The sequence below is a fragment of the Neovison vison genome, chromosome 6, assembly GCF_020171115.1.
Source record: "Neovison vison isolate M4711 chromosome 6, ASM_NN_V1, whole genome shotgun sequence".
Lineage (NCBI taxonomy): Eukaryota > Metazoa > Chordata > Mammalia > Carnivora > Mustelidae > Neogale > Neogale vison.
Genome location: NC_058096.1, coordinates 165,658,640 through 165,684,863, shown reverse-complemented (window position 1 = coordinate 165,684,863; position 26,224 = coordinate 165,658,640). Strand labels below are relative to the sequence as shown.

At 54.4% G+C, this 26,224-nt stretch overlaps 2 protein-coding genes across 3 annotated transcripts in view; both read right to left on the bottom strand.

Moving 5' to 3' along the window:
• Nucleotides 1–7,019: 7,019 nt before the first annotated feature.
• On the bottom strand, nt 7,020–14,713 carry ABTB1 (ankyrin repeat and BTB domain containing 1). Of its 2 annotated transcripts, none has more exons than XM_044252876.1 (12): nt 14,586–14,713; nt 13,249–13,311; nt 13,100–13,155; nt 11,930–12,074; nt 11,659–11,818; nt 11,523–11,568; nt 11,056–11,172; nt 10,851–10,969; nt 10,195–10,293; nt 9,920–10,087; nt 7,706–7,906; nt 7,020–7,628 (listed from the first exon to the last, which is right to left on the bottom strand). In XM_044252876.1, exons 1-12 carry the CDS (start codon nt 14,639–14,641, stop codon nt 7,422–7,424), a joined length of 1,437 nt encoding a protein of 478 aa, XP_044108811.1. In that variant the 5' UTR covers nt 14,642–14,713; the 3' UTR covers nt 7,020–7,421. The 2 variants fall into 2 exon arrangements, with proteins under 2 accessions (XP_044108811.1, XP_044108810.1); XM_044252875.1 differs by lacking the exon at nt 14,586–14,713 and adding an exon at nt 13,484–14,369.
• Nucleotides 14,714–15,208: 495 nt separating this feature from the next.
• The window catches only part of PODXL2 (podocalyxin like 2), a 36,158-nt gene continuing 25,142 nt past the window's right edge, over nt 15,209–26,224 (bottom strand). The window contains exons 6-9 of the mRNA XM_044254850.1: nt 18,998–19,154; nt 18,370–18,431; nt 15,953–16,132; nt 15,209–15,423 (exon numbers count right to left, since the gene is read on the bottom strand). Coding sequence (XP_044110785.1) covers nt 15,211–15,423; nt 15,953–16,132; nt 18,370–18,431; nt 18,998–19,154 — 612 coding nt within the window. The 3' untranslated portion in view covers nt 15,209–15,210. The remainder of the gene's footprint in view (nt 15,424–15,952; nt 16,133–18,369; nt 18,432–18,997; nt 19,155–26,224) is intronic.

The following is a 26,224-nucleotide window of genomic DNA, read 5'->3' as shown; positions in this document are numbered from 1 at the left end:
GAGAGGGCAGGGCCCACGGCCCCACAGAAAGAGGCTTTCTGTGACCCATCTCCCTTCTCTGGCTTCTCTTTCGGAGGAGAAAAAATGTAAAATATGCACTGAGAGAGAAGGTCAGCCCCTGCCTGTTCAAATTGGGACACTGTATGAATATTTCTGCTCCTCGGCTGAGGAAAAACAGAAATGCCACCCACAAACCCACAAACCCCCCCAAACCTCGGGCACCCCTAAGCTCAGATCAGGAATTCTCGCCCAGAACAGGGATAACGCAAGTCACACGAAGCCGCCTCACCTCCCACCCCTGACGCCTCTCCCAGAGCATGTGCCGGCTTGGCCATTTCCCTAATTAAATATCAGGCCCATGGTTTGACCAGGAGTGATTTGGACGCATGGATTTATTCATATGAAAGCTCTGACAGAGGCATATTCAGTCACATTTACATATCTGGTTAAAGGTTAAAAAATTGCCTATATTAAAAAGAAAAAAGAATTATTTGGAAGCAGGACTGTCTCCTAAAACAGGAGGGGACAAGGACATGGCTACACCCACTGCTGAATGGGAGCAGGTGTGGGAGGCAGACACCAGCTGCGTCTGTTGTCCCACTGGGGCCGCACCAGGGCTATGGGCCCGCCTGTCCTGGGGGAACTACGCAAGGCTCGAGTTCATTCTCAGTGGTGACGGCTCCATGCCAACATTGGGAGCTTCAGAGTCATCCCTTCACCACGATGAGGAGCTGAGTTTGGAAGGGAAGCGAGGTCATTCTTGGCCCGGCCTCGAGAAGGAGAGAAGGACCCCGGAGACGTGCACCTCCTGGGACCCAAGGTCCAAGCACTGACGTGGAGGCAGCCCCTTCCTCTGGAAATCGGAGATCACCCCGGTTCATACAGAAACCATGGGGTTCAGGCCTGGCAGTCCTTCTAGGAAAAGATGTCCCTTGCAGCGGGAATGGAGGGGGGCGGTGGTTGCTCCTTTGCAGGGATGGGGTGTGGATGGTCACAGGTCCCCCCTCCCAGCTTCCAGGGGGGCACCAAAGGAAGCCTGGGAAACCCGCCTGCTCTGTTCTGCACTGTGGCAAGGTCCCATGCTACCTTTTCTCTCTTTCACCAATCACTAACATAAACTCATTGGGGTCACCGTGATCTTCTAAGCAGTTTGCCACTTACTGTCCCTGCAGCTCAGCCACAACCCTCTGCGCGTACCGTTACTGGGACTCGCGATCCGTTCAGAACTATCAAAGGAACCATGTATGTCACAGCTAATCCTAATAAACCGGGTGTTTTCTGCACGTGGGTGTGGTCTGTCTGTCCCATCCGACACTACAGAGCTCCCGGAGTGCGGTACGGAGAAGAGCGGCCCCCTTGCGGGGCAGTATTGCTGTCTGGGCTGAGCGAGTCATCTGACCCAAGCCGGTGGGTGGGGACTGGGCTTTCCCTCCTCCATTCTTGGGGACTTGTGGGTGGAGCAGGCGGCTTGCGGGCTTGCTCCTCCCGACTTGGTCACCGCCGGTAATGGGGAGCCCGGGCCTCCCGCAGCTCTGGACTCCACAGCTAGTGCCCCCCCCCACCCCTGGGCAGCTCAAGTCCACTCAGCTCTCGGCTCTCCTGCTGCTGGGCTCAGGGCTCTGCATGTCCTCCTCCAGTCTTGGGTCCCACAGTCCCCTCTGCCTCCACTCTGCCTCCTGGGGAGGGCCATAGGCCACTTCCCTCTGACCCCACGGCTGTTGCCTTCCCCTTCCGCCAGAGGGCGACAGCGCCCGACTCGAGGGAAGGGAGGGGGTGCCCTTTCAGCCATCCCCTTACAGCCACAGGAGGGGGCGTTAAGTGAGTCAGAGGTGGCCTTCTGGCCTCCCGGCCTTCACCCTCTTCCTCCCGTATCCCTGGGCCCCCACACGCCAGCCTCCCTGCTGGCGACCTTGGAGACCTTTCCTGACCACCCGGTCCAAAGCCAGCACACCCTCCCTGGTTCCTTACCCACCTTCTGTACCACCAGCACACTACTGCCCTCTGACAGGATCTGAGTTCTCTGCCTGAGTACACAGTAGCTCTGTCCCTCCACCGGAGCCGAGCTGCAGGATGCTGTGGGCTTGCTTAGGCCTCTGGTCTCCAGACTTGTCCAGTGAGGGAGGGAGGGGATGAAGAAGGGAGGGAGGCCTGCTGCACCAGGCACGACGCAGGTCCTGGCGCTGCCCCCCAAAATGAGCACAGGGGGCACAAACCTGCCACCCGGTGTCCAACAGTTGTGGGGGCAGGAAGAGGGGGCGATGAGAGCACAGGCGACCAGCCCAGAGGCAGCCCTGCAGGAGAGCAGAAAGATGAGTAGCAGTGGGGTACACAGGCCCTGTGGCAACGGGGCTCAGGGCAGGACTTGAGGGTGGAGGGAGCTCAGGTTGGCACCCACAGCAGCACCCAAGGATAGTGTAGTGAAGGGGTCCACGGGGGTGGCTGCAGAGTCAGGACCAGCCACAGAGAGCCCACAGCCCTGACTGAAGAGGGTATCGGTGGAACACAGTGCTGCCCATGTAGGAGGGGGGTCACCTGTCAGGCTGTGGCCTCGGGTAGAGGACACAACCGTGAACAAAATGGAGGCTAGCAGGGAAGGGCAGGCTGGCCTCTTTCTCCTCCCACCTTCCCCTCTCACTGCAGGGAAGTCTTAACTACATGGCCCAAGACGGCTGCTCCAGCTCCGGTGACTGCACCCTTGTTCCAGCCTGTTCGAGGGGAAGAAAGGAAGGGGCAGGCACGTACCTTTCAAGGAATAAACCAGAGCCTGCATTTAGTATCTCAGATCACATCTAGAAGCCACAGCTAAATGCATGGGAGGCTGGGAGGTGGTGGGCCAGATGCCCACAGAGCAGGACAGGCTCAGGTATCAGGGGAGAGAGCAGGCTGTGCCTGAGAACAATGTGCCTGCACTGAGGCTTTCAAGGACTGGAGGCCCAGGGTCGGTATCTGCCTGGAGGATGCTGACGGGGCGAGAATGAGTGGAGGTGAGGCCAGGCCTGACTGGGGCGGGGACACTGGGGACAAAGGGAATCCGTGGCTACCGAAGAGGTAAAATCAACAAGGTTTGGTGACCCTTGAGGGCAAAGGGGTCTAGAGGGAACAGAAGGAACGCATGCACATTCCCAAAATGCTACAGATAAGAAAAGCTTACAAAGTAAGCCCTAAAGTGTCCCTGTTCTATCTTCCAGGAAAGAATGGAAATTCACACTGCAATTCACATTGGTTGAGCTGCCACTCCTGGCAGGAGCTTCCTCATGGGGGCCCCGTGGAATTTCCACACGAGTTCCGCTGGTTGGTCGTGTTGTTCTCCTTCAGACTGGCCAGCAAAGGCTCCAAGGGATTCAGTGATGGGCTCAGAAACAGAGCAGATTCAGAGCTCCAGCCCAGGTGTCCAAGACTCTGGTGCAGGATACCCCCTCCCTACCAGAGAAGGCAGGCGATGACAGAGCCCCAGTTGCAGCACCGCCAATGCAATGCTCAGATCTTAAACCATGTGTATAAGGGCCTGGGATAGCCTGAGGGTGGCCTGCTGGTTCAGACATAGAAACTCCCAGAGGCCTAAAGGCCCCAGCCCCCGCCTCTGAGGCCTGCCAGTGAGACTTTCCCCAAGTGAGAAATTCTTATGCCTTCAGGATGTCTGCTCGGGGACGAAGGCCACTCCTAGTGCTAGCAAGAGCACATCCAACTGTATGACGCCAGCACCAGATGTCAGCCTCAGCCCCCAACAGGGGCTCTTGGGTCCGATGCAGTGATGGGACATTGAGGACTGTGCAGTTTTCCAGGTGGACGAAAGAACATATGCAGAACCGTCACTCTCTTTTTTAAAATTTGTATCACTTTGCAATTGGGGAAGATTTTAATTGATGGTTGAAAAAATATGTTCTATTTCCGTTATAGACCTGCCTCATGTAATGATTGTTTGGGTCAGGACCAGGACCAGGGTGAAGCCAAGTAAGGCCCTTGCCTTGGACACAATGTAAAAGGGGCACCGAGAATTTTCATGAGCAAGATAAGTAATGCTCTCATGGGATATAAATTAAAAGTAATGTAAAAAATGCATGATGAACCAAATAGCAGCACTTTAAAGACAGGATCGGGATTCCTGATGTTTCTCCCAGCTCTGGCATGACTCAGCACACAGCACTTTACTGACCTTGCCTCCCCACCAACAGCCCACCGTGGCTCCTTTTTCTCTCCCCTGGGGGTGGGGGTGGGGGGGACAAGCCGACCACAAGCCATGTCTGTTGCTACTTGGGTCAGAGTTCAGCCGATCCAGTTTTCCTTCAGTGAAACAGGAGCCAGGATCTTGAGTTGGGGCAGAGGGCGCCCCGAGCAACCTCAGGGCCACGGGAAGCTGAGCCACACTGGCTTACTACCATTTCCTTCCCCACGGCTCTCGGAGGCTGTTTTCATTGTTGCAACACCGCGCTGAACACCTTCCCCACCTTAGACCACAAGCGGCTGAGAACAGGAGGAAGGTGTGATGAGGTGGTTGGTGAACGCCCCTGTGGCCGAACTGCTGAGGGGACTGGCCACCGTCCCAGGGAACCCGGACTCTCCAGGCCTCAGTGCCTCCCTGGCAGGCACAGCTCACCAGTCTCACTCTCTCAGGGACCTGCAAAGTGCCACATCCAGAGCATTTCCCCTGAAACCTCCCCGCTTAGGTTTTTCCTTACAATCTGTTCTAAAACAAATACGTTTTCAAATATTTTAAAAGATGGGTTCGCTGTGTGAGTTCACTTTTGTCCCCAGTATCTATTTTTTATTTTTATTTTTTTTAAAGATTTTATTTATTTGACAGAGAGAGAGAGCGAGCACGCTTGCACAAGCAGGCAAAGTGGCAGGCAGAGGCAGAGAGAAAGGCAGCCTCCCTGCTGAAAAAAGACCCCCATGCGGGACTCGATCGAACTCTGGGATCATGACCTGAGCCGAAGGCAGCGGCTTAACCCAGGTGTCCTTGTAGCATCTCTCTGACAAATAAATAAATAAAATCTTTAAAAAAAAAATGCATCATAGTCAGGGTGTCTGGGATACGGGGTGCAGTCGGTTAGGCATCCGACTCTTGGTTTCAGCTCAGGTCTGATCTTGGGGTCATGGAATCAAGTCCCATGTTGGGCTGGTACCCAGTGTGGAATCTGCTTGGGATTCTCTCCCTCTCCTTTTGCCCCTCCCCCCACTCGTGCTCACTTTCTAATAAATAAAATCTTTAAAAAAATGCATCATAAGGGGAGCTTGGATGGCTCAGTGGGTTAAGCCTTTGCCTTCAGCTCAGGTCATGGTCTCAGGGTCCTGGGATCGAGCCCTGCGACTGACTCTCTGGCTCAGCAGGGAGCCTGCTTCCCCCCCTCTCTCTGCCTGCCTCTCTGCCTACTTGTGATCTCTGTCAAATAAATAAAATCTGTAAAAAAATTTTTTTAAAGTAAATGCATCATAATTTAAAAAATTTTTTCTAAGGGTTAAACTTACTACATACCTTGGCGCATGTAGGAGTTGGTGTGGGGTCTAAGGTGGGACCTGTGGCTCTTGTGCCACCAGCCTGGACCCACCCTTCCTGTCTGGGTGCCCAGAGCAAGCAGAGTGACCTTGCAAAGCTTAAGTCAGCCCCTGCCGCACCCTCCCGGCTCTCCCTCCACACCTTGGGTGGAGCCCAGCATTTCACAAATACACAACAGCTCACTCTGTGGGCCTGTGTGGGCCCCTTCCCAAGTAGCAGGAACTCACCTTAAATGCCCCAAGCAGGGAGGGGAGGTACAATCAGAGTCATCCCAATTGACAGCTGGGTAAACTGAGGCACAGAGCTGTAACCAGGCAGTAAGATGTAGAGCCAGGGTGGGAACTCTGGCCATGCTGGCCTCCCTTGGTCTCATCCTGGGCCTCTTTAGGTTCCTAGGCGCAGCCGCCCTCCACCCAGCATGCCCCACTGTCCACTCGGCAAGTTCCTCTCCCCCTCCCTCCCACACATCACCTCCTTACCAACTGCATACCTTGTTCATCCGACCCATCCGACCTTACAGCTGACCCCATGTGAGCACTGTGCCAGACCAATATGGATGAAATGCATGGGGACTTAAGGAAAAGACCCCAGAAGTTGTGGAGCTGACGACCAAGAGTAAAAAGGCGCAAAGGGCCAGAACAACAACTGCAGGGAGGGCCAGGAGCCCGACTGCTATGCCCCGGGCAGAAAGGGGCAAGCGTCAAGGTATTTGTGCCTGGGCCTCAGGACCCCAGGGATTGGGGTGAGGGACCAGCTACAGGACATCCTGAGAAAGCCACCTCTGACATCCTTGATAACCACAACGCCTGTGGCAGAGCCTAGGAGGTTGCCCCAGGAGGGAGGCTGGCCCTGGGTAAGGGCTCCCCACAGCCAGTGGCCAGTGGGCTGGGGAGTAGAGGGAGCCAGGCTGGGGCTAGCTGGGGTCACTGGGCTTCCTCCTACCCTTTCCACTTCTACCCTTGCTCCCTGGCTCTCCTCTTAGAGCTGCAGAGCAAGCTGCTGCTGCAGGGCTGACGGAGGCCTCTCCCTTCTGGCCCTGCCCACCACCCAGCCTCGGTCCTTGCAGGTGGAAAACACAGGTGCTTGTGGGGAGACACCATGGCAGGATGAACAGCCTCTGGTGTATAGGCACTGCTCAATAAACAAGGGCTAGAAACCAGTCTGCCTTGGAAACCAGTCCTTTCCTGGTGTGAGGGGGAAGCAGCCTCTGCAGTCGCCCAGTCAGCCCTCCCACTAAACCTCCCCCAAGACCACTGAGGGCGGGGGGGTGGGGAGGGGAGGGGTCAGACTTCACCAAGAGGACCCCAGAACAATTGCTGTGCCTGAGGGGAGCCCCACTGCTGGGGAGGCTGGGCCCAGCAAAGAGGGGCTGCCTACTCAGACCCCCACACACTCCCAGCCCCCAAGGAGCCCCCATTGGGCACCAAGGCCTTCCCAACTTGGATGAGGGGCTCTAAACCCAGAGCTTCCTCCCTGGCCCTCCCCAGCGCCATCCCTGGAGCCCACCCAAGACACAGGCTCAGGCTCCCACAGTGAATCAAGCTTTATTGCCACACACAGTCTTTTTTGCTCCCTGTGGGCCAACCTGCACCTCAGGGAAGCCTGCTTGCTGGCTTGGCTTGGAAGCAAACAAGCCAGGGCCAGGAGAGAGGGGGTGTGGAGGGGTTCCAGGGGAGGGAGGCCCAAAGAGACCCTTACCCCAGGTTTCCCTGAGCAGTGCCCAGCCCCAGGGCCTTGGGGGCTGGCTTGTGTTGGGGGAGGGGAGTTCACCCTGACCCTCCCCTGGGGCTCTCAGGCACGTGGGGAGAGGGGTACCCCACAGAGCCCCCTCAGCCCACCACGATGCCCTCAAGGGTGCAAGGAACAGAAAGACGAGCTGCAAATGTGCACACGCACGCATGTGCATGCCCATGCCATGTGCGGATAGTCAGCAGTCCAGGCCGATGGACACCAGCAGGTCCTCCAGTGCCCGTAGCCGCTGCTGGGCTTCCTCAATGGCGCTGTAGGTCTGCACCGTGCTAGCCACGTGGAAACGGATGTCGTCCACCAGCGGGATGGAGTCCGTCTCCTGCCGGGCAGCCACGGCCGCCGCCTCCTCCCGCACAGCATCCACGAAGTCTTCCCGCTCCACCAGCTGCGGAGAAGCCAGCTCAGAGCTGCCCGCCACCCGCCCTCAGCCTGCCCCACCCACCACGGCTCCCATGGGCCCACCTTCTCGATGACCTTGGCCATGTACTCTGTGCACTGGTCCTCAAGGCGCGCCAAGCGGAACAGCTTGGCCACACGCCACACGCCCACCACACTGTCCTCATCCAGCAGCTGGGCCAGACTGCGGCCACACAGCCGCTTCAGGCCCGGCAGCAGGTACATGTCAGCGACGCTCAGCACATCATAGGCGGCCTCAGGGGGCAGCTGCAGTGAAAGAAGGGGTGTGGGAGGGTGTGCCCCAAGGTCACCGAGGCCACTCAGGGCCCTGGCATCAAGGCAGACCATGAGCTCCAACCCACACCTCACAGGGCCCAGACTGCTGCAGGCACTGTGGGACCAGAAAGGCTGAAGGGGCCTGGGGTTCCCAGGCCCCAGGCAGGCTTGCAGGCCAGAAGCAGCAGGGCCTCAGCAGGGGAAAGAGGCTAAGCTGTGAATCACACAGAACATCTTCTGAAATTCTAGCTGTGGGACCCTCCTAGGCAAGTCACTTCATCTCTGTGTGCCTCAGTTTCCCCCTCTCTGGGAGGCACAACCATGCCCACCTCAAAAGACTGTCAGAAAACAGAAGGTGCTCCTCTAAACTGAGGCAGGGGTCCCTCACTAAGGCGGTGCAGTAACTCTTCACCTGCTCCCCCACCCCCACACTGGGACTGCACACTGGGAGTGGGCTCAGCTCCCATCCAGACTTCGGATAGGCACGGGCAGCAGGCTGGAGACAGGGTGGGCAGGACCTCTGCTCGCACGTCCAGGCCACACGCACTGCTCCGCCAGGCCAGGCACTTTGCCTGGGACACACACATCCCTCCCCAAGAGCCCTTGAAAGAGAACAGCTATCAGCGCCTCTGCTCTCTAGACAGGGAAAACTAAGGCACGGAGCAGCTGAGTAACCGGCTCTGAGGTAACACACAACTTGTGGATGGCTAACCCCAGGATCAAACCAGGTTTGCAGCCCAGGCCCACACTCCTAGCCATTAACAGCTATCCTCAGTGGCAAAGCTCCCTCAGGAATTGAGGGGGGGCGGTCATGGACCCCAGATGGCAGGAGCCAAAGAGCTGTGCCACAGGAGGAATGAAGTTGAGGCGGGAGGAATGGAGGCCAGAAAGGGTGTCTGAGTGCAGTGGCTGCTGGCCTTAGGGATGGGTGCGCTAAATGCGGCGAGCACAGGGCTAACATCACAGACCAGCTGGTCTCCTGAGCCTTCCTCCTGACCAGAGGCCACATGTCCCAGCCTGCACTCTGGCAAGTGAGTTCTCTCCAGAGCCACAGAACTGGCGTGTGTGGCCTCCACCTGGCCTATGACAAAGGAAACTGCTTGCCTCATCTTCCTCTTCCTCCTGACACATGAGTTAGCCCACACCCCGACCTCCAGATGCAGAGCAGAACGCCACCTCAGGTGCTGAGGACCGGGTCCAGCCTGCTCTTTCCCAAGGAAGTGTGAGTGGAACACAGCCACACCGGCTCACTTCTACCCCAGCTAGAGGGTGCTTGGCGCGATGGCAGCGTGGACCGGCCGGGGCAAGGATGCTTGTGCACAGAGCACTTACACCTGGTCCTTGGAGGTCTGCAGACCCCCGCCCTAGGCCGGGTCACGGGGACAAGATGGAGGGGACAACCTGGGTCCCAGAGCACGCACTTGGTACACGCACCTCAGACATGAAGGAGAAACAAACTTCTCTCTCCTTTAAGTTACCAGATGTGGGTGCTCTGTTTATCGTTTGTCCCAGTGGCCTTTTACACACACACACACACACACACCCCTTCGGCACTAGCTCTGGCTGCCCGTGTCACCCACATGTTAGGGATGCTCTGGGGCAGCTGAAGACCCAGGGACACAAAAGAACAGGGCACAGAAATCCAGAACCTTGGGCATGGGCTGCTATCTAGAGGCAGGAGGCTCAGGGTACCGCACTGCTGTAATTCAGGGTTACTCCCACCCCCACCCTCCAACTGGAGAACTCATGGACCCCAGGTGGCATGTGCTCATGGTGAGGCTCCCACCATTTCTTCCTGCTCTGGAACTGACTGAGGCCCCCTCTGCCTGAAAGACAAATCCAGACATGTCCCACACTTCCTCTCCAGCCTCCTGGAAAACCAGCCCCATGGAGCCAAGCAGGACCTGGGTCCTCCCTTTAAGCCCTGTGGAGACTGGGCTGTGGCCCTGTCCTGACTGTCACACCCCCCCAGACCAGTGCCCCCGGCCCACCCGAGCCCCGCACCTCTGTGTGGTCGCTGTAGATGTAGTAGAGCACGTGCGTGAAGATGTCGGGCGAGATGCCGTGGAGGGTGATGGCTGGGAGGCCACCTGAGGCCTCCAACTCCTCGTTCTCTCGGAAGTGGTCATCCAGCAGGGCCCGGAAGTAGTCACTGCGGCCGCAGAAGAAGGCCTGGGGGAGGCTGGGCTCAGGAAGGGCAAGGGCTGGGGCCCATGCCCAGAGAGCTGGCCGGGGACTTAAGGCAAGGGGGCGGTGGTGTAGAGGGGAAGGGACGGCACCTTGTGGCAGAGAAAGCTGCAACCTTCCACCCGGAAGCAGACATCAGGACAGCTGTTGAAGCCGTCAGGGCAAGGGAAGGGCAGCTCCCCGAGATCACCCTGGTGGGGGGAAATGGGAAAAAAAAGACACCCTCAGAGCAGGGGTGGACAAGGGAGAGTAGCCAGCCCCAGTCAAAAGCCTGTTCTAGCTCAACCCCTGAGGGCTGGACTGCTGCCCCATTTGAAGACTTGAGTACAACACCAACAACAAAAGTAAAGTAGGCTCAGAAAAGGGAAGCGACTGGGGTGTGTGGGTGGCTCAGTCGGTTAAGCACCTGCCTGTGGCTCGGGTCATGATCCCAGGGTTCTGGGATCAAGCCATGCATGGGGCTCCCTGCTCAGAGGGGGAGCCTGCTTTTTCCTCTCCTATCTCTCCCACTGTTCCTGTGTGCTGTCAAATAAATAAAATCTTTTAAGAAAGAAAGAAAGAAAGAAAGAAAGAAAGAAAGAAAGAAAGGAGGAAGGAAGGAAGGAAGGAAAGAAAGAAAGAAAGAAAGAAAGAAAGAGAAAAGGGAAGTGACTCACTTCAGGTTACACAAGGGTTGAACCCGAGAGTGGGACCTGTCTAGCACAGCTATGCCCACATCAGGCCCCATCCCAGGGTGCCTTGCACTTACACGGAGCTCAAGGGGCAGGGCGCAGTCGGCCAGCAGGGCCATGTCCTCCCGGAGCCGGGGGTCTGCTGGGGGGGGCTCGATAGTCAGCACCTTCACACATGTGCCTGGCTTGGATGCCACTGTGGAGGGGAGAGTATAGCTTCAGGGAGCCAGGTGGGCCTCGCCAATTCCCACCTGATGCCCTGGACCCCAAGCCTGGACTCACCGAACTCGGACACCTTCTCGCACTTGGCCTCCAGGTCACTGAGCAGGTCCCAGAGCTGGCACTGCTTGGCCAGGCGCTCACAGTCACTAACATGTTCCACACCGATGTCCAGGCGGCCTAGGTGCGACACAGGAGGCTCAGGACCTGAGAAGAGCCCTCCACTGTCCCTAGCACTGGGACTCCTGGATCTACTTGCTGCCTTGGGTTTCCTATCGGGAGCCACTGCCTGAGTTCTACAGGCCCCGGGACAGACAGGAAGAGGGCTCAGTTTGCAGGCGGGACAAGCTCTCCCTGAGCAGACACACTGGCTCATTGTCTCCTAGCCCATCCAGGAGGCAGGTGGAACTGCCCCACACTGCAGGGGATTAAGTATCAGGAGATAAAATGGGAGGTCCAAGGCTACAGGTGGGTCTGCTGCTGGACAGAAACACCGTCCCTGCCTGTCCACCCTGGGCCCAGAGATTCACCTGTGTACAGGTACTGCAGCAGGGCTCCAAAGGCCACGGGGTTGATCTGTAAGCAGAGACAGCCAGGAGGAGAGGTCAGAGGTGGCCACCCAGCACAAGCCCCCTGCTGTCTCAATGCCCCCCGGGATGGACGCACCAGTGGGTGCCTCAGGACCACGACGTTCTTGCCCTTCCATTTGGTGTCCAGCATGTTGGCAAAGTAGGCACTGCGCACGCCCAGGACACAGCGATGTGCCCGGAAGGGCTTCCCGTGCACAACAAAAACCACATCGCTATGGATGCCTTGCTCCAGAAGCCTGGGAGGGGGATGCAGAGGGGGTGTTCAGTGTGCGACTCCCCCCAGTCTCAGCACAGCAGCCCCTATCCCACTGTCCCACACGCACACCCAGCCCTGCACCCCATCTCACCGCTGCAGGAAGTCGTCGTAGTAGTCCCGCCTCCTGCAGGAGGCTGTCACCTGCTTATAGTCACGCAGGGCCCGGCGAATGGGGTCACTCAGTGCTCCATAGAGGCAGCGTTCCCCATCAAAGGTGTTGGCCTCACAGCGGGCTCCTGGGGGTAGCAGGGCTCACCGGTCAGCAGGGTCAGGAACACGCACACCGTGGCTGGGATAGGGCCTGGAGGAAATCCTCATCTCTCCCCCTGCAACCTTCCCACATGTAGGGCCCAGTCCTGTAATGTGGAGCCCCTTCTGAATTACCCTGGGCCCACTCTGACACTATAATCTCCCCTGCCAGGACACAGGCACACAGGCACATCTGAGCACCACACTCTAAAAATAGAGCAGGCTCAGAGACTGCCCTGTTCTATGCACTAGAGGGACAACCATAAACAGGCAAGTACCTGTTCTAACTAAGCTGATACTCTAGTGGGTCAGTGGCCAAAAAACAGGTTAATAAGTGGCAGGTGCTATGAAGAAAAAGCAAGTAAGACAAATGGTAACAGCAGTTGTGGTTGTCACATAGTGAGGCCACGGAAGGTTACTGGGGCTGTGACCGCATGCAGAAACCTGAATGGAATGAGGAAATCAGCCACGCAAAGATCTGAGAAAGGGCCATCTAAACAGAAAGAGCAAGTGCAAAGGCCCTGAGGTAGAGGCAGACTTGGAGTGCCAGAGCACTGGAGAGGCAAGTATGGCTGGAAGACTAAGCACTTGGGGAACCAAAAGAGGTGAGGCCAGAGCAGGAACAGCAGGTCAAAAGAAGCACAAAGACTGGCAAGACATTCTAGTTTTATGCTAAATACAAAAGCAATCTTTGGAGAACTTAAAGCCTATCAGGCTTAGGAGACCCACCAGGCTGCATTATGGAGAACAGACTATAGGTGGGGCAAAAGGGACAGTCAGGAGACCAGAGAAGGCTGGCTTTGAGGCTGGGGAGAGGTGCTATAGTTGGGCTGGGTGGTGGCAGTGGAGATGGGGAAGTGGACAAGGCAGAAAATAGGTTCTGAAAGTAGAACCAACAGGACTTGCTGATTGGATGTGTGTGGGGGTGACGGAAAGACAGGACTTGATGGTGTTTGCAAATGCAATACACACACACACACACACACACAGAGCCTCAGCACCCCTCTCTCACCATTGGCCAGAAGATAGAGTACTAGCTCCTCGTGCCCACACAGGCAGGCATAGTACCTGAGGGAGAAAAAGGAGTACAGGAGGGAGTTACCAGGACTGAAAGCCCCCTGCCCCACACCTGCCATGACCACCCACCCAGCCGGCACTCACAAAGGGGTGCTGTCCCACTTGTCCCGCACATTCACCTCCACGTCCCGTTGCTCCAGCAGGTACCTAGGCAGGGAGGAGGTCAGAGCTCGAGTCAGGACACGTTTATGGTCTGTGAGAGGAGACCCACAGACTGGGGAAAGAGAGAAAACATCCCTTTTGGCTGAGGGAAGTCTCCCCTAGGTGAGGGCAGATGACAGGCAGACCAGAGCAGAAAAGGCATTCGAAGCAAACGGACCAACATAGGTAGACAGGGTGTAGAGCTGGGAACTCAAAAGGCAAACACTGAGCCTCAGAAGCAGGATCCCAGAGCCCAGGAGGTCGAGAGTCTGGCCTGAAGGCATTTGGGAGAGAGGAGCTGATGACGGTCATCTGTTCTGCCAGAGCCGTCTGGCTGCCTGGGCCAGCAGAATGGACCAGGGAGACTGGAGTCAGGGAGACCAAGAAGGCTGCTGCAGGTGTCCGGGTGGTGTGGAAGCGTGAAGAGAAGTGAAAAGATTCTAGAAGCCAGAAGTCAGGAACATGGTAGCCAATGGCATGTAGGAGGCGAGGGGGGCCATCATGGATGGTGATGAAGCCATCACTGAAGGCAGGAAGCCTGGGGTAGACGTCCAAGCTGGCGGGGAGTGCTCTTGAGTTGCACTCAGCTTCAGGGGTTATCAGCTAACTCCTAGGTGACAGCTGCTGCTGGGGGGCAGGGAGGCGGGGACCAGGGACGCTGTGGGAGTCAGGAAGCCTGAGACCAGCCCAAGCGAGGTAGTGGTGGGTCAGATACAAGGAAAAGGGACGGAAGGGCCCACGAAGTGAGATGCCCCACATCCCAAACAGGCACCCCGTCACTCCCTGTTCTATGGCGACTTCTACGCAGATTTGCTTTAACTACACTTAGGAGTTTCCAAACTCCAAACTGGAGTTTCCAATCCAGGGATCAGAGGTTAATTCTGGGTGCTAGGTGTTCCCAGCATGCCAGTCCCGGAGCGCATCAGCGCGAAGAGCCACGTTTAGAGTCCCGGACCCGCCTCGGGGTCTGACCTCCCGGTCCTGAGCACTCAGAGGGCGACCCTCCTCTCCGCGGCTCCGCGTAGCAGTCCTCTCCTCCGGGACCCCAGGGAGTAAAACACCCCCAGCACTCCGTCCTGGCGAACCCCGGCTCGGAAAGCTGCCTCGGCCCCCTGCCGGGGCGCCCAGGCGCTCCTGCCGGATGTGGCCGTCTATGGTGGGTCCGGCGCGGGGGCTGCGGCGGCGCAGAGGCGCGCGCCTGTCCCGAGCCGGTCCACCGCACGCACCGGGGCCGGCGGCGCCCCTCCCACCCCGCACCCCGGGGGCTGCGGGGTCCTCACCGCACTCGGCCCACATCCCCCTTTCTGCAGCTGGCGAAGAGGTCGCTGGTGTCCATGATGCGGGTAGCTCGGACCCCGGCCGAACGACCTCAGGCGTCGGTGGCTGCAGCAGCGGCGGCGGCAGCTGCGGCGACGCGCCCCGGCCGGATGTAAACACACGCGGCCCCGCCCCGCTCCGCAGCGGCGCCTGGCGCCCGGAGGACCGACTCGGGCCGCGCCGCCCCGCCCCGCCCCCTGCGCGCCCGCCCCGCCCCGCCCCGCCCCGCCCCTCCCCGGAGCAAGAATGAGTCCGGCAGGCGAACTGGCTGGGCCCGGTGTGGTCTCCGGGCGGGTTTAATGGGGGTCCCGGGACGCGGCCGGGAAAGCGGGGCCGTTCCGGGACCGGCCCCTTGGGACGTCAGGTGGGAGTGGGGAGGGCTGTGCCGAGACTGTTCCGTGAGTCGGTGGGAAGCGGGAGGACCCCGCACCGAGGGCCGGGCTGCGGGAGAGCGGCCGGGACCGGGAGGGGAGGGGAGGCGCGGCTGACCGCTCTGGGTCCGCCCGGCTCGTCCCGGCGCAGCCCCAACGGGACGAGGGCACGGTCGCGGGGTCACAGCGGGCCAGAGCTGCTGGCGGGCGGGCGCCCTCACAGGTGCGTGTCCTCCTCGAACACGTCCGAGTCCTCGGGGTCCCGCTTGCCCCCCATGAGCGCGCTCCAGCCCCCTGGGCCGTTGACGGCCCCGCCGCCGTTCAGGCTGGGCTGCTTCTCCTGCATCTCCGACTGGCTGTCGCTGGCCACGTCCAGCGTGGGGTTGTCGTGGCAGCCGTTCTCTACGAAGCGCAGCTCCTCGCCGTGTGACTGTGGCGGTTGGGAGAGGGCCGCTGGGCGAGCGCCCCAACCCAAGCCCCCACCCTCCCGAACAGCTCCGAGCACACGGCCTGGAACCATTCACTGTTCCTTCCCTGGTCTGTGAGACCCGACACAGGGAACCCCCAGCAGACCCTCGAAAGATGTCTGTCCCTTCTGTCCTGTTCCCACAACCAAACTCCTGATGAGACTTTGCACTCAGCAAGCGGGCGGCCTCCCTGACACCATCTGATATCGCCCCACAGCCCCCACAGCTCCCACAGCCCCCACAGCCCCCACAGCCTCCACTGCACGTCTATCACCTATGACTGGGCAGGTGCCCTGCAGACAGGAGGGATAAACTGCGGAGGAGGCTCTGGACAAGCAGCTTCAGGAGCGGACCCCCATCCCAGGACAATTACTGCCACCCCACCTGCAGTGTGGACAGTGAGTCTCAGATGACTGAACCCTCTGGGTACTCTCTCCTCCATAGGCAGGACCCCCAGCCCAAGCCCTCCTGCCAATGTGCCCCCATGCTCACCACATGTTTGAGCTTGGGCAGCCGGCGCTGCCAGCAGTTATAGAGCAGGCCCAGCACGATGATGATGACACAGATGGCACCGATGACCACCAGCACCACAAAGAGCGTCCCATAGTCACTGCGCACCTGGCTGGCCCGTGCCTGGCAGCTGCTTGTAGTGGAGTAGTTCTGGATGCCAATCTGGGGGTGGGAGGGGCCAGTTTCCCCAGCTGAGGTCCTGGGTGTCAGGGCTCCCCACGGGGCTGTAGGGTTGGGGCTCAGGGACAGGGGACAGGCTTTGAGAAGAGCTGGCATGCTCCTGACTATGCGCTCTCAGAGGCCTGGACCTGTGCTCACCTGGGACTCCCATCCCCGTCTCTGCCCAATCGCCATCCGTTCACCGGATGGCAGCCCCAAGCCTCTTGATGCCATGCCTCCATTCCCAACCTCCCCTTACATCCCCTCCATGGCTCTGCCCTGATCCTGTCCCTGTTGGGGCAGACGTCTGCCTCCCCTAATGATTCAGGTCCCTGAAACACGGCTTCTACCTTGAGTGTGGAGGTGTTCTGTCACCATTATGGACAGTGCAGATCAGGATGCTGGGGACAGCCCACATCCTGGGCCACCACCAGCCTCCCAGCTTCCCCCCTTTTCCCACTAAGAGTGGGTGGTGACCAATGGCCCACCACCCATTTGGCTGGCCAGTACCTCCACTACACTGCAAGCTGTCCTGGGTGGGCTGCTCTTCTCAGGCCTAGAGGCTGCTGCACCCCTACTGGGCCAGGCAGGTGCACTCTCCACAAATGAGCACCTCAAGCAGAGAGCAGGAAAGGGAGGTGCTATCCTCGTAGGATGACAGGTCCCAGGGTGAGGGGGCTATCTACTAGCTTCCAGTGCAGCAGCCTGGGAGCCACCCTTTCTGCCTTGAACTCCTCTACATGAGGCCAGGTCTCATCACTGCCTGGGTGTCTGTGAACATCCTGTCTATTTCCAGTACTTTTCTTTACTGACTTTTTAAATGATCAAAGATCAGTTTCTCTTGCCACCTAACTGAAATTGCTAAATTTGCCAGACGAGGTCAGTCTGAATAGTGCCCAGCAAAGCTAGAACACCCAGAGGCAGGGAGAGGCAGGAAGTTTCTGTGGGAAAAAAAAGATGAAGACCAGCCCAAGTTTCCACCTGTCCGCCCATCCCAGCACCCTGTGTTCATGAATCCAGAACTTAACAGCTGGGAAGTCCCTTGGTAACCATCCAGGTAGTAAGGACAGCATTGTGCTTAAAGGCCTGGGCTCTTAAATCCTTCAGGCCTGGTCTAAAGCCTGGCTCTGCTGCTTTCTGGCTGTGCGTTCTCAGGCGAATCACTTCCCTTCTGTGGGCTACAGCTCCCATCTTAAATAAGACACCAATGGTACTCAACAGGGAACCCTGTTTAATCCTCACGAGGCAAGGGCTGGCGCTGAGGGCTGAGAACCCAGCGCAGAGAACCCAGCGCAGTCTGGCACTCAGTAAGTGTTCAGTGTGCTTATCAAAAAAACCCCAAACCACCAGCACCACCACCTTTCCGCCTTGCATGTGACAGATAAGGAGGTGGGGTGCCCGGTCATGCACAGCTCATCTCTCCCAGCTGTGAAATACTGCAGAGCCTGGGAGAAGGGAGAGGGCTGATGCCAGGTCACTGGGTTTCACAGTGAGCAATTGGCATGGTGGCTGTCCTGGGGAAAGGAGGAGAGAAGCCCAAGGTCCTCCCCATTAAAGAAAGTGGAACAAGGAGCAGGAAGACCAAGGAGAAGGACCAAGGGGGGCTGCCCCACCCACAGGCCCCGGCTCTGTTCAACCGGGGTGCTCAACAGGGTGGCTGGCAGTGCAGAAGGACAAGCTGGCCAGAGTGTTGCTCAGCCCATGTCTCTAGGACTGGCCGTGCAGCTGGCCCAACTGCATTGGGTCAGGGCTGCTCCTCAAGATGGTGGGGCCGTCCCCTGAGCACGAGCCCTGTCCTGCCAGATGATGCCTGACTGATGGCTTCTGAAGCATGCCCACGCCTATTGTGTTTTCTTTTGTGGTTTCTGAAACTGCATCATGCTCTCCTACCCCACGAGGCCTCTACCCAATTCCTAGGGCAATTCCCACTTACCCACAAGACTCCCACTGACCAGTCCAGATCCCCCTCGGAGGTCCCAATCTGAGTCCTATCCTGACCACCACCCGCTCCGGGCCCTTTCGCAAACTGCGGTGGTGCATACACATTCCGAAGCATTCGTGCACTCCATCTCTCCCACGGGAACTGTGTCTTAGGAGGACTGAAAGGAGGAGCTGTGCAGAGCAAGAGCTGGACTTCTGCTCCTTTGCACCACGTGCCGGCTATCTCCCACTCTCAGGGAAGGCAGCCCTGCTCCCAGAGCTGTAAGGAGAGAGAGCAGAGTAGGTCCCTGCCTTCTTACCTCCACCAGATTCCTGCGGATGTCACCCAGCATGGAAAGGACGTCTTGAGTGGGCACCACCCCTGGGGGAAGACACCATCATCAGCACAGCCTTGGCCACTGAGGCACACCCAACTCCCTAGGATATCCTCTGGCCTAAGACTCCAGAGGCTTGTTTCCCTGCTCCTGACCACATGTAGACCCCTTGGTGTATGCACTCCCCCTCCCCCCAATGCTCGCTTTCCACAAGCTGCCTCATTGCAAAGGAGTGAGTGAATGGGCACCATGTGACAGGTGGGACACCGGGCGGTCACTCCTACAGCCCCACACTTCTGCATTCTGAATATGCCCCCTCTGCAGCCCACCACTCCTGTGCAGTGCCTATTGTCTCCTGCCATGGTGCTGAAACCACACCTCTTCCCCTCCTGGTCCCCACGTTTGCACCCTCCTCCTCTTTGCCAGAACTCCAGTTCAACTCCAGTTGAACCCTACATTAGGGGCCCAACCACTACCTCTTGTTGCAATCCTAAGGTCCAAGGTCAAAGCCTCTGGGTGCTTTCCTGTGGTTCTGTAGACCTCCTGCAGCCCACGAGAAGTGGTTTGATGCTGCCTCCCTGGGCCCTCCCTTCCCTGTGCTGCCCCCACTCACCCTGCTCGCCCACCAACGTCATCAGAAGATGCTGCTCCTTCTCACTGGGCTTGCTCAGGGAGATGTGCCAGTCCCCATGGCGGCCACTGCCATGGCGGGGCAGCACCTCCTCCACCAGGGCCAGGAGCTGCAGCCCTCGGTGCTGCCGGAACACTTCCTGCAAGGACAGAAAGAGAACCCCTAACCCAGTAAGCGAGAGGGCTCTACTGTCACCCTACGTCCAGGTCTAGCCCCCACTCCAGCCTCCAACCTCCCAGTGGCCAAACCCTGGGAAAGGCCATCTGGCTATTCCAGAGGGGACTGCTCTTACAGACCTGGAGACCATCGAGAGTCTCTGAGCCCAGCCTTTGGGCAGAACTGTGGGAATGTCAAGACACATATCCACTGGGCATCCAGATGCTCCTTCCTGCCTGAGCCTCTCACATGAGGAGGGTGTGGGGACTGCGGGGGGATACTTGCTATTGAACTTGAGGACAGATGCATTCCAGTGCAACAAGTCTTGAAGTGGGTGTGTCATGTGTGATGGCCTACGGAAGTCTGCTCATCAGGCCTGAGTATTCAAGTGTACAGCGCAAGGGATGAACATACTGGGAGGTCAGGCATGCAACAGACCAAAGATGCACCCCAAACCCAGGAGGAGAAGTGGGGAGCAGTAATAGGCTCACCTCTCTCCCGTCATTGCAGAGATACAGCCCAAAGCAGGGGAGTCAAGAAAGCTGTCTGAGTACTCTTACAGTGGCACTGGTGGCCAGAGGAACTAAAACAGATGCAGTTAAAATGGTAACTGCTGGAAGCAGCGGCCAGGGGCAGGAGGAGGGATATAAGCAGATTTTGTTTTCACCTGACACTAGCTTGTACTGTTTAGATTTTCCTGACCTTGTGTAGATATGATTATGTAATTTAAAAAACAACAACAAGAGGCAGGTACTGGCCAGGAACTCAGTGAGTGGCAGAAACCCAGGCAGGCTATGACCTAGTCCCTCAGGGAAGAGACCTTCCACTGGCCCTGCAGCTGCTCCCCACCCCCAGGCTCCTCTCCAGCAGCCTTCTTCCTCCAGTAACCAGGAAATCACTGACCCCAGTTCCTGGCCTCCAAACCTTCTAGCAGCGCACCTGTCTCAGCTGTTAAGCTTTCTCTTGAGTGTCCGGCCTTAGAGCTTTGACCCAGGGCTGCCTGCCAGGCCCAGGCATCTCATCAGACCATGTGGGGCCCTGACATTCCCATCTCCTTTCTGGTAAAGCCCAAGCTAGCGAGGCTTCCTGGTCATCATCCCAGCATAAAGGCCACCAAGGGGACTTGTTACCACGGCAAGTGCCAGGTGCAAACGTGAGCCTTGGCCCTCACTGGCTGAACAGAAAGTCAACTTGGTTCTGAATTTGGGAGAGAACTGATACCTGGAGATAGTTACATGTGCCTGGGAAAGCTCTATTCCTGAAATAGTTCTTACCGTCTTCATGTGCACGTGTGTGTATATGTGTGTAGGGATGGGGTACACACCTGCATCTGCCTGAGCAGCAGGCTCTGTACCCAGCTTACAAAAGGAACACATCCCCACCACAGGCAATACTTTCCCCCATGCCACAGGCCTGTGATCCCCCATGTGTGCAGACCCATGTTCTGGGTCAAGATGTCTGCCTGGCTTAAGCCCACAGACCCACAGTGTCCATTATGGCAGCATCTGATGACTATACATTTCGTGCCATTTACTTTGTAGATGGGAACTGAGTGTCAGTGGCCTGGGGAGAAAGCCCTGAATTTGGAGTCAAAGAAATCTGGGTTCAGATCCCGGTTCTGCCATTCATTAGCTCTGTGACTTTTAGCACAACACTGCACCTCTCTGAGTCTCGGCTTCCCCCTCTGAAGATGTAGCTTTGGTCCTAACACCATGCACTTAATGTGAGGATTAAAAGAGAAGTGCTTATTCAGTCACGGGTGCCAGGACAACTGATTATCCCAGTGTAAAAGGAAAAAAAAAATCACACTATAGTCAATTCCAGATGGATACCAGATCTAAAGCTTTTAGAGGTAAGCAAAGAAAGTTATCTTCAGGGGTGCCTGGGTGGTGCACTCTGTTGAGCATCTAACTCGGGTCACACAGACATCTCAGGATCATGAGATCCAGCCCCATGTTGGGCTTCATGCTCAGTGCAGAGTCTGCCTGAGTTCCTCTCTTCCTCTCCCTCTGTCCCTCTCCCCTGTGTGTGCTCTCTCTCTCTTTCTCTGTCTCTCTCTAAAATAAATAAATCCTTAAAAAAAAAAAGCTATCTTCATGACCTCTGAGTAGGCAAAGATTTCTAAAATGGACTTAAAAACACTAACCAAGAAGGAAAAAATTGGTAAGTTAGATTATTTTATGATCTATTTTTTAGAAATTGAGAACTTCCATTTATCAGAAGGTACCATTGAGCGAGGAAAAGGGCAGCCCACCGAATAGCAGCAAATATTTATGAGATATATATGTGTGTACAAACACACACACACACACACACACACAGAGACATCTCATATCCAGGATATAGAAATAATTCACAGAAATCAATTAAAAATAGTCAAGATGACCCAATTGGATGCAGTCAGTCAAAACACATATGAAAGGGTGCTCAACTTCATGAATCAGGAATATACAAAATAAAACCACAAAGTGATACCAGTACAATATACAGCTGAAAATTAATTAAATTAAATGAAGAAGACAAGGGGAAGGGGGAATGGCGACAGGGGAGAACCAGACGTGTCATGTGCTGCTGGAGGCAGAAGAAGTTGTGCAAACACTTTGGGAAGTTGTGGGACAGCATCTGTTCAGGGTGAAAAGAGGCAGAGACCATGGCCCCGCAGTGTCACCCATGAGAACAGTGTCCAGATGCTCACCAAAATACGTGTCTGAGAACATCCACAGTAGCCCATGCCCCATAGCCTGAAGCGGAACTACTCCAAGGTCCAGCAACATTAGAGTGGATACATGAATGGAACACTAGACAGAAGCACAGTGAACAAACTTCATTATGTGCTGCCATCTAGATGAATCTCAAAAAGAAAACGCTGAGGGCAAATAGCCAGACACAAAATACTGCCTACTGAATGACTCTTTATACAAAGTGAAAGAGCATGCAAAATCAATGTATGGGGTTTTAAACCAAGAAAATGGTTTCCTTTGAGGGAACAGTGTCTGGAAAGGAGAGTGAGAAGGGCTTTTGGCAGTGCCGATCGTGTGCCACGTCTTGGAGAGGGCGCTGATTACATAGGTGTGTTTCTTTTGTGATTATCCATCAAGCTGAACGCTTAGGATCTGCGTGCTTTTCTGGACATACACTGTCAGTCATTAGAACTTTTCTAAAGTGCAATGCTCTCTTCCCTGCTGACTCCTGGGTGGATGGTCTTTCCCTCATATCACACTGTTTCTCCCACAGTCAAGGTTCCAGCTCTCCTGCTACCATCCAAGCCCTTGTATCCAATACACTAAAGTTACATGTAACCCCTCGAAATGTCTGGTATGGTCCTGATGGCAAACAGGAAGGGACACGTAACCCAGCCCATCATTTTGACTTGTGGCATTACAGCAGATAGAGATGACGAAAGTCCTGCTCTTTCACCTTGCTATAAACACAAACAAACACTGGGGGTAAAATATAGGCAGAAACAGAGGGAACTCAAAGCCAGAAGAGTGAGCAGGTACTAAAGCTACAGCAGTTTGCAGGGGTGCAAGACCCAGAAATGGAACCCAGGAGCTGGAGACTTGGCTTTAAATGTTGCACATTCTTGGCCCCCACGAAATGAAGAACTACAGCAGAGTACCACGATGGAACCTGAAGCCCCAAAGACCCGCCCTTTCAGTGAAATTGGACTCAAAAACATTCCTGCTCACCTGGAGGAGCTGTCATGGGCTCTCCCACCTGCCCAGGTCCATGGGGAGGAGAAAAAATGTTATCCAAGATCACTTAAAAACTCAGGCTTGTGCTTTACCTGGGTTTGGAGTCCAAATGTCCTTCGTGATATGAAAATCCAAGCCAAGAAATTAAGATGAAAGCTGACCTACGAATGCTGGAACTTCCAAAGTTTCCCTGAAACCACTCTGGTGGAAATCTTTTACAACCTGGGGCTGAAGAGGAGATCACAATAATAAAGAATGATCTATACCAGGGAACAAGGTACAAAGCCACAAACAGGAGAACTGACATTCCAGGATGTCCTATTACTAAAACAAAAGGAAAGAAATCATGAAATCAATATACTTAAGCTAATTCAGAAAATGAAGCAATAGAAACCATAATGATAGAAGGGAACAAAATGAAGAACAAAGGGAAGGATTTGGAACCAAGGAGAAATTCTAAAAATATAAAAGTTATCTATATTAAAGATTCAATGGATGGATCAGACAAATGATTAGACACTGCTGAAGAGAGTTATTAATTTAAAAGATAAAGCTAGGAAATTATTCAGAATGCATCAGAGATATTTGTTTATTTATATTTTGGAGAGAGAGAAAGCGTGAGCAGGGGAAGGGACAGAGAGAGAGTGAGAGAGAGAGAATCCTCAAGTAGCCTCCCGGCTGAGCATGGAGCCCCACGTAAGGCTGCATCCCAGGACCCCGAAGAGCTAAAACCAAGAGTTGGATGCTAACCCACTGAGCCACCGAGGCATCCCTCATCAGAGAAATTTTAAAAAGAGAAAGCATGAAAGCATTAGGAGACATTATAGATAGAAAAATAAGGCCCAATAAACTTCTAATGAGAATGAGAGAGAAATGGGAAATCGGTAGCATGTAACAAACTGCATATTCAATCCTACTCCCAGGAATTTACCCTGAAGGTACATCCCAACAGCAGAAAAATACACACACACACAGTCATTCAAAGCAGCCTTATACATAACTGCAGGATACTGGAAACCACCCAAATGCCTACCACAAAGGAAACTGAATAAACAATCCAAAATACATACACATCATGGGGTCATTATTATTCAGTTGTAAAAATTATTATTCAGTTGTAAAAATAAAATGATTGAGAATAATCTCCATGAACTAACATGAAGTGATTTCCAGCATACATTGTTAAGCAAGAAAAGCAAAATACAAAAGAGTAGTGTTATGTATGAACGGAGTTGCGTCCCCCCAATAATTCATATGTTGAAGTCTAACCCCCAGTGCCTCAGACTGTGACTGTATTTGAAGACAGGATCTTTCAAGAGGTGATTAAGTTAAAATGAGCTCATTAGGGTGGCCCTATCCGATCGGATGGGGTCCTTACAAGAGGAGATTAACGACACAGTCACACACAGAGGGACCACGATGTAAAAACACGGAGGGAGGTTGACCATCTGCAAGGCAAGGAGAGAAGCTTCAGGAGAAACCAATTCTCCTGACACCTCCATCTTGGACTTCCAGCCTTCAAAACAGCGAGTGAATAAATTTATGTTTTTAAGCTACCCAGGGTGGTACTTTGTTATGACAGCCCTAGCAAACTAATAAAAATATAAATATATGCTACCTTTCCTGAAAGAAAGAATGGAAGAAATGAAATATCTGTCTGCTTATTGCTATAAAAAGAAACCCAGGAAGAATAAGCAGAAACTAATGACATTGGTTACCTAGACGGAGTGGGTGGGAATGGAGGGCAAGAGGTGATGGGGGGGAGGGGTATTTCTCTAAGCACACATTTTTGTGCCATTTAGATATTTAGAACCACACTGATGTTTTACACGGTCAAAAATACAACTGAATCAACAAGGATGAAGGGGGTAAGGTCCAAAACTGAATACAAACAGTAACAAATAAACATAACTATATCTCAAATGTGTCTCAACTTACTCTCAGATGGTCTGGAAAAATGCTAAAAGCTGTTGAATCTGGCTGAAAGATACAAAGGATATCTTTGCACCAGTCTTCTGAAACTATATCAAAATGAAAAGCTACCAAAAAAGAACATGAGAAAATTAAGGACATTCTTTACACTAATAAGGGCTGATACAGACATATTCTTGTAGAAAGAGCTGCTAAAGGGTATATTTCAGGAAAAGGGCAATTAAATTTGCAAGAAAGGAATGGGAATGTGAAAAGACATGTAAGCAAAGAAACAAATGTATTAATAAAGTAAAATAAGCACTGACTGATAATAATAATGACTGATCCTCAACACCACTAATTATCAGAGAAGTGGAAATCAAACCCATAATGAGATTCCACTTCATACCCATTACGATGACCACTACTCAAAAAAACCCATAAAATAGGGGCACCTGGGTGGCTCAGTTGGTCAAGCTTCTGCCTTCAGTTCAGGTCAGGATCCCAGGGTCCTGGGATCAAGCCCCACATCAGGCTCCCTGTTCAGCGGGGAACCTGCTTCTCCTTTCCCCATCCTCCCCATACTCTCTCTCTCAAATAAATAAAATCTTTAAACACACACACACACACACACACACACACACACACATAAATAGAAAACAAGTGTTGGTGAGGATGTGGAGAAATTGGAATCTTGGTCCACTGCTGGTGGGAATGTGAAATGGTATAGTCACTGTGGAAAACACCACAGATTTCTCTAAAAATAAAAAAATAGAGGCACTATATGATCCAGCAATTTCACTTCTGGGTGTACATACCCCAAATAATTGAAACAGGGTCTCAAAGTAATATTGGTGGATTCACATTCATAGCAGCATTATTCACAACAGCCAAGATGGGGGCAGCTACCTGAATATCCATCGATAGACAAATACATACACAAAATGTGGCCTATAGATACCATGGAATATTATTCAAACTTAAAAAAGGAGGAAATTCTGACACACACTGCAACATGGATGGACCTTGAGAACGTTCTACTGAATGGAATAAGGCAGCTGCAGAAGAACAGATACTGTTTGAGTCCACTTGTAAGACGTACTCAGAGTAGCCCACTTTCTAGGACAGTGGTTATCAGGGGCCTGGGAGAGTGATTAATGGGGACAGAATATATTTTTTAAGATGGAAATTCTGGAGATTTTTTTCATAACAATGACATACTTAACACCATTGTAGTACCTTAAAATGGTTAAGATGATCAATTTTTGTTAGATCTTTTTACCCTGGTAAAAAAATCCATCAGAAAAAAAAAGCAATGACTAATTAGGCAGTGATCAAATAGTAAATGAGAAAAACTATCAAGACAAAAACAGGGAAAGCAGAATGAAAGCATTTTTATATATGTATGTGTTACTTGGAAAGAAGACAGACAATATCTTTAGACTTT

Coding starts and splice junctions, on each gene's coding strand:
- ABTB1 (XM_044252875.1), bottom strand. CDS start 13,617: ATGACCGTCATCAGCTCCTCTCTCCCAAATGCCTTCAGGCCAGACTCT. Junction 13,312..13,483: donor CACCCTGTCTACCTATGTTG/GTCCGTTTGCTT, acceptor CTCCCTGCCTAG/GTACCTGCTGGAGCAACGGG. Junction 10,970..11,055: donor CGAGAAGGTGTCCGAGTTCG/GTGAGTCCAGGC, acceptor TCCCCTCCACAG/TGGCATCCAAGCCAGGCACA.